The 7668-nt window shown below is 35.7% G+C and overlaps 1 protein-coding gene across 1 annotated transcript; it reads right to left on the bottom strand.

Annotated features, from left to right (window-relative positions):
- Positions 1-247: 247 nt before the first annotated feature.
- Positions 248-4485, bottom strand: LOC107729076 (prostaglandin E2 receptor EP2 subtype-like). The gene is made up of 2 exons (XM_016539427.1): positions 3481-4485; positions 248-1512 (listed from the first exon to the last, which is right to left on the bottom strand). The coding sequence occupies exons 1-2, from the start codon at positions 4273-4275 to the stop codon at positions 1228-1230; spliced, it is 1080 nt and encodes a 359-aa protein (XP_016394913.1). The 5' UTR covers positions 4276-4485; the 3' UTR covers positions 248-1227.
- Positions 4486-7668: the final 3183 nt, after the last annotated feature.

Raw genomic sequence — 7668 nt, 5'->3', positions numbered from 1 at the left:
CACTGTTCACTGAAAGGTTCTTTGGGGAACATAAAATGGTTCTTTCATTGCAAACCCCCTTTTTAGAACCTTTATTTTAAGAGTGTGGGACTAAATAAGCCCATAACTTCTATGGTTTCAAACATTTGCACTTTAAGATGAATCAGAAAGGACCACTAAAATGCTTTTAAAGGCATAGTCCATTTGAGAATGAGAAATCTGTCATAATCTTTAGTCCAAACCTGTCTTTCTACTGCAGAGCACAAAAGACGATATTTGAAGAACGTTGAGGAACCAAACAACATTGGAGCCAATTGATTTGTATTTCCATTTGTATGGCTGTATTGTATTTCTCAAAATTGTTCCATAGCTCTTTATCGAACTGATGATATTAGTAATAACTACATAAAAACTACTTGTCCTCAGATCATAACAGCAATTTATATAGATCTGAATATAATTGTAAAGAATTTGTTTAGGGTTTCTAAGAAGGTCATCATAGTAATCCATTTGTCTAATAAAGCATACATTTGAATGAAAGCATCTGCCAAATGCATAAATGTAAATCTAGCAACACCAAGAAAACAAATGTATTCTGTGTTTATTGTGTGTGTAATATGCAAAATATGGCGATTTTATCAATACTGAGATCTCCTGACTGTAACATAACTTTAAAACCATCTTGTAACCTCAATTCATTCACAGTGTAAATATCAAGTAATATCAGGAGATTGTTAAACAGACTGATCCAAAACAATTCCTTTATGGACAAACTTTTATTTCCTCGGTTTAGCCTGCTTCAGTCATGGGACCTTTGCACAGTTTAGTCAAGCCGTTTGGCTCTTTCACAATGAACTGACTTGCTATGACATGATTCAGTCCTGCATATATTTGCAACGAAACGTGGAAAACAAAACTGATTAAGCGTGTCGTCACACAAAGAAAGACAACCGCATTCCCCACGCAGTTGAAACAAGAAGTACAGCTCTTCATTTCAGCCTGTAAATGTTTATTTATATTTACCAGTCGATTTCCTGCTGATAAATAAACACTTATTTTCCTTCCGGTGTACAAAAATGTTTTACTCTCCATAAATAAAGGCAATAAATAAGTTTACTTTGCTAAAAAAAAATGTATACTCTATTATATTCTCCATGATATTATAGGTGCAGCACCACCCATCTTTTTCATCCTCAGGTCTTAGATCCATCTGTTCAGTCATCCAGTGACGTGGATCTTCAGTCTCTGTTAGTTTCCAGGAATTTCTGTGTAGGCTTTCATCACACTGCCTCCTTCTGAATCTCCAGGTGGCTTTGACTGATACAGGACTGGATGGATGCTACGGACCTTCTCCTGCGTGGGCTTGAACTTTGCGGTCTTGCACATCTTGTCCCAGAGCAGACGAGGTACTGGGGGACTGAGGATGATGAAGACCCAGGGGTCTATGATGGGGTTGGCCGATACTAAAAGAAGGGGTATGAGATCATTTTTGTGACGATCTCGGTCGCAACAAGTGTTGAGGTACACTTGAATCTGTGGAGACAAGAGCACAGTGTGGAACTGTATGTTGTGCATTTCGAGAAGCTGCTAAAAATACATTTTAAATAGTGTTTCTAATAATAAATAAAAACCTAACCTGACATGTTTGTCTTGATACTAAATGCAACTTGGTTCAATATTTAGTCTAATGCAACGACATTTTTAAGTGTGCCTTCAACACATTTAGGGCTACTGTATATGACAAACCATTTAAATATTCATTCTAGGGATGTAACGATTACCGGTTTCGATGGCATTTTGTTTTCATCTTTGCTCCATGTAATACCTAAAAGATGTGTTCTTAATCGCAATACTGCTGTGTCCACGGAGGTTACGGGAAACAGCTCTAATTCTGCTTTTCCATAAGCGCCACCTGCTGTCAGCGAGTGGATTTACAGAGACTTATATTTACATTCAGCCTCTGTGCAGTTTCTGTCTGGCCAAAAACGGACCGATTTTGCATGCCCTGCTGTAAATTTTGACCGGTTGATGAAAAACAAGCTTATGTGGATTCTACACATTTAAACACAAAAACGGACCGAATTTGCATGCCCTGCTGTAAATTTTGACCGGTTGATGAAAAACAAGCTTATGCGGATTCTACACATTTAAACAATACAGATGTTATCTAGAATTATTTATTCATTTATTAATCAATTATCATTTTGACGTATCTTTTCTTTATTTAAAGGCTGAAATGTGAGGTTTACCTTTTTATTAAACTTTTTCAAAGCTTTATTTGAACATTTACATTAGATATTTCAACATGCTATTAAACTGTTGTCAGTCAAGTTGTCATTTAAAATCCGAACATCATTGGTAATGTTATTGTTTTAGTGATTATGCAAACAAAAAGTCATTTTATTTGTTGTTTGTTCATTTTTAAATATAAAACTTTTTAACATCTCCAGCACATTTTAACAATACCGTGATAATACTGATAACCGTGATAATTTTGGTCACTATTTTCGTGATAAGAAATTTTCATACCGTTACATCCCTAATTCATTCCTCTAAACTAGTAGGCTATCAATTTTATATTACTAGTACCTACTTTTATATCACTACTAAGTAATCCAACAGTTATATTTTTCAATTCACTAGATATGGTTTCTATGTAATCAATTATTCACTAGTACTGATATTTATTCATTTCCTACTACTACTTATTCATTTGCTACTAGTCAATAACTTAGTAGTGTGACAAGCTATTTTATTGCTAACGTGCATATTTGCCATTGGAATGGGCTTTTTTATTTTTTATATTTTTTTTACATGTGATGTGACTAGTAATTATTACTATTATGAATGGCTGATTTGAAGTAGGTAAAATCTTAAAAGTACAATTAGAAACAAATTAGAGTGCAACAATTAGATAAAACAAATAGAATGCACACTAATACAGTGCGCGTCTACTCAATAGTAATATGAAAATGGGAATACATACCAATACCTATAGATGAAAAAAAATAAAAATAAAAATAATAAAACTTACTAGTGGACTAGTTGCATGTCCCTACTGTAATTAGTAGCAAAGTAAAAACGTTTTAGTATATAATGACTGGTGAAGAATTTATAAATAGGCCTAAAGATGATAGACTATTGTATTAATGGAAAATAATATGTTGGTCATAGTCTACTAGTTAATTAAAATAAACATAAAACATGTTAAACAATTAACATGAAACCCTTTTGTTGTCTTAAGATGCTTTGTTTGCTTTTTAGGGTGTCTTACAGATGAAAACTAACCCAATTCTGGCACATTTACAGCAATGTTCATTCATGTGCATAAACAAATATACTTAAACTTAAAAACAGACTTGTAACTGTTAAGAAACGAATACGCTCTCTGTAATATGGACATTGTAGTGTCTTTGAACGTTCAGGAACAGGGCATTATTACTTCTAGAGTAGTCAACTCATGTGTAAGTAAGTTGTGTAAAGAGTTTTGACAAGCCTTACCACAAGAGGAAGAGAGCAGATAACGAATGCTATTGTCATGAACCCGAGCAGCACAAGATGTTCAACCTCCTTCGCGATGGACCGATGCCTCTTGTGTCCTCGCTGCCGTCGGACAGAGCTCCGGTGCGCCTTGCGTCTTCGGTACATGAGCGAAAGATGATAGATGACGGACGCGTTGCACAAAACCGTACACACTATCATGACGAGCAAACAAGACGCGTAGATGATATTGAAGACTTTGTGCTCGCTCGCAGACGGGTGCATGTCAATGAAGCACCACGTTCCGGGACAGTGCTGAACATACTTCCCAAAACCGAGGAAAGGTGTGACGCAGAAAAGAGCGCACAGCAGGTAAATGAGCGCGATGGCGATGTACCCGCAGCGTTTACTCATGCGCTTCTCGTAACAGTAAGGATGTCCGATGGAGAGCCAGCGCTCCACTGCCATGGAGAGAAGAATGGCGAGAGTGACCATACTGAAAAAAGTCATGGCGTATCCAAAGTGTCCGCAAACCAAACGGTTGTCACTCATCCCGATCAAAGATTCATTCCTCAAGTACGCGGTTAAAACCAGAGGACTGACGGAGAAAGTTCCCAGCAAATCTGTGAAGACCAAAGATGTGACCAGGACTTGGAACAAAGATGCGGATTGCTTCCTCCGCCGTATTTCCAAGAGAATTAGGGCGACCACGTTCCCAAGGACGCCGGCGGAAAACATAATCGCAGATGTTGAAGGAGATCCACCAGAGAGAGTGGGCTGCTCGTGGCAACTGACATTTTTCAGGCTTAGCGCCATAAAAATAAAAATAAAAATCTTTTTTTCTGTATTATCCGGTTTGGGGTCAATTTGAATTTAAAGAAAACCAAATATCATAGCAGAGAAGAATTAGTCTCCATACTTATAGTGAAGCCGAAAGTTTACGCACAGCCCATAAACTTCCAAACGACCGTAAGCAGAAAGTGAGGTGGAGTTTCAGCTGAGCGTGCTCTGATGTCAACAGCTAATGAGTCACCACATCTAAGTAGACTTAAAATGCGATCGAATTATTTAAAACATGATTTGGATCTGTTTATTTTAGTTTTTTACCTTTTCATGCTACTTAAAAACAAATCGCTAAATTATGTATAAATGTAAAATATTCATAAATATCCATTACAAATAATACATTATATAACATCTTGTTATACATTATACTTATAAATAGTACTTGAAATAAAATTACATTACATGCTATTTATTAGCAAATTACATGCTATTTTTTATTTATATAGAGTTTAGATAATGAGTATAAAATCTTGGTTGATCATCTACATGGCATCATGACGCCTCCCTGTGGAGAATATTCAAGACACACGAGTTTTAGGAGAGAGGTTGATATAGGGATTTGTTGGACCAAGCGTAATTTCGCATTACAAAACATTAAAAGGTCAAAACCTGTGATTAAGAGGACAATTTTGCAGTTTTCTATGTCAAAAAAAAATATTAGCTGAAACAGCCCACCTGCTAAAAATGTTATAAAACGTCATATTAAAACTAATAAAAATTTAAGTGGATATCTTTCAAATACATTACTTTTATTAGAAATGGGAACCAGTAATATCAAGTAATTTTCCATTTGAGATCATAAACTAAAAGAAGTGTGCTCTTTTATGTTGGCCCACGTGTTCATTTAGAAAGCAATGATCATTTATCATCACAGTATCATCATGGAAATAATCCACTTTATCTTCACATCAACTGGAGTTCCACAGGGATCAGTACTAGGGCCACTTTTAATTTCTCTTTACCTTAAATCACAAGTGAAGTTATCAAATCTAATGGCTTTCTCTATCATGCTCATGCAAATGATACTTCATTAAATCTCTAATTCTGCCCTCTGATATACAGGTTTCACAGCATGTCTGGCAAACATTTCTGTCTGAATCATTTGAATTTATTGAAAACAGAGAAGCTGTTCATCCTAGCCAAGTACCACCCATTGCCAAGACCTTGTCAATTCAATAGACAAACTCAACCATCTCACCCAGACAGCCAAGAGCCTTAACAGCGACCTGTTGTTTGCACCTTACATACCACAGTCAAGACATGCAGATTCCTGCAGAGAATCCAGAACATTGGTAGAAAAACTGATGCCAGTGATGGACTCTACATATATGGACAGTTCATGAGCAGTAACCCATGCACCCAAAGAAAATATTTTCAGTGTCTTTCAGTGACTATCATTTATATGTATTCATTTATGTATTAGAAATAAAGGACATTTTCTAGTGAACTTCTGGGACTGTGTCATTTTTTCTTACGTACATTAAACTAAAACTGTTTTAAAGGGGTCATATGATGCGATTTCAAGTTTTCCTTTCTCTTTGGAGTGTTACAAGCTGATTGTGCATAGATAAGATCCCTGAAGTTGCAAAGACTAAAGTCTCAAAACCAAAGAGATATTCTTTATCAAAGTTAAGACTCTGCAGAGAATCCAGAACATTGGTAGAAAAACTGATGCCAGTGAGGGACTCTACATATATGGACAGTTCATGAGCAGTAACCCATGCACCCAAAGAAAATATTTTCAGTGTCTTTCAGTGACTATCATTTATATGTATTCATTTATGTATTAGAAATAAAGGACATTTTCTAGTGAACTTCAGGGACTGTCAAATTTTTTCTTACTTAAATGAAACTAAAACAGTTTTAAAGCTCTGTGCATTTAAAGGGATAATAGGAATGAAAATTTTGTCATCTTTTAGTCCCTCTCGTGTAGTTTCAACCCTGTATGCATTTAGAACACACTCTAGTAGGGGGTCCAATTCTCTAAAATATGGTCAATTCCAATTCTCTAAAATATGGTCATGCAGAATAAGGAGTTAACATGTGCTTTATGAGTACTAATAAACAGCCAATATGCTAGTAATATGCATGCTAATATGCAACTACTTCATTGTGAGAATTAGTCCTTAAAAAAGTGCTGCCAATGTTGCTAACCAAACAGGTTGACTTTGGTTGACTTAATGGTTGACTTCCATTGTATTTTCTGTCCATATAATATAAGTCAAACCAGAAACAGTTTAGTGAGTAAATGATGACAGAATTTTCATTTTTGGGTTGACTATCACTTTAATGGAGCTGCAAGAAATTTGGTGATCTATCCGCAATGACTTAACTTCTATGTCCTTTAGAGAGAACACTGGAGTTACAGTAATGCTAATGAAAAAGCTTTTTAGATTTCATGCAGTCATTTAGGGGAAATTAAAATATTAGCCACTCTTGGAGTAAATCAATTACACATTGCTAATCATTCAGTCATCATCGTGAGCCCAACCCTATTTTACTTCTCATTCATTAGGATGCAATATCACAGATCTAGATCTGAAAGCTAAAGAGAACATAGCAGCTTGTGTTCAACGTATCGTTGCAGAAAAATAGATTTATAATAAGACATAAGGCATAAGATACTTTACTGTCATTACATGATACAATCACATTTACAACGAAAATCAGTTTTGCCAAATTTTTATTGAATTGTCAAACTAATGACAGTCAGCCATTGGTCAGATACCCAAACTCACACTTTGGGTAAAACCAATACTGTGTTGTACTGGTCATGTTGCTTTAAAAGCAATTTTGATAGCGCCACAGAGGATATAAATAGGTGGAGGATATAAAATACAGTTATTTAAATTATGAAAAATGCAACACAGATAGTGAGGTCTCGCTGACACAGAATGTTAAATTAAGAATGAATGATGAAAGAATCCTTAAAAGAGTAGTTCACTCAAATTTACTCACCCTCATGGGCATCCAAGATGTAGATGAGTTTGTTTCTTCATCAGAACATATTTGGAGAAATTTAGCATTACAGTACATCATTTGCTCACCAATGGATCCTCTGCAGTGAATGGGTGCCGTCAGAATGAGAGTCCAAACAGCTGACAAAATCATCACAATAAATAAAATAATCCACAAGTAATCCACACCGCTCCAGTCCATCAGTTAACATATTGCGAAGTGAAAAGCTGCATAATTGTAAGTGCAGTCATTTAGGGAAAATTTAAATATTAGCCACTCTTGGAGTAAATCAATTACACATTGCTAATCATTCAGTCATCATCGTGAGCCCAACCCTATTTTACTTCTCATTCATTAGGATGCAATATCACAGATCTAGATCTGAAAGCTAAAGAGAACATAGCA

Source organism: Sinocyclocheilus rhinocerous, unplaced genomic scaffold (genome assembly GCF_001515625.1).
Source record: "Sinocyclocheilus rhinocerous isolate Xijiao unplaced genomic scaffold, SAMN03320098_v1.1 scaffold788, whole genome shotgun sequence".
NCBI lineage: Eukaryota > Metazoa > Chordata > Actinopteri > Cypriniformes > Cyprinidae > Sinocyclocheilus > Sinocyclocheilus rhinocerous.
The sequence above is the reverse complement of the archived record's forward strand: the minus strand, read 5'-3'. Positions and strand labels throughout refer to the sequence as shown.

Excerpts from the sequence above, each read along its gene's own strand:
- LOC107729076 (XM_016539427.1), bottom strand. The coding sequence starts at position 4,275 with ATGGCGCTAAGCCTGAAAAATGTCAGTTGCCACGAGCAGCCCACTCTC. Across the intron at positions 1,513-3,480 it reads TCTGCTCTCTTCCTCTTGTG|ATTCAAGTGTACCTCAACAC; the intron begins GTAAGGCTTGTC and ends TTGTCTCCACAG.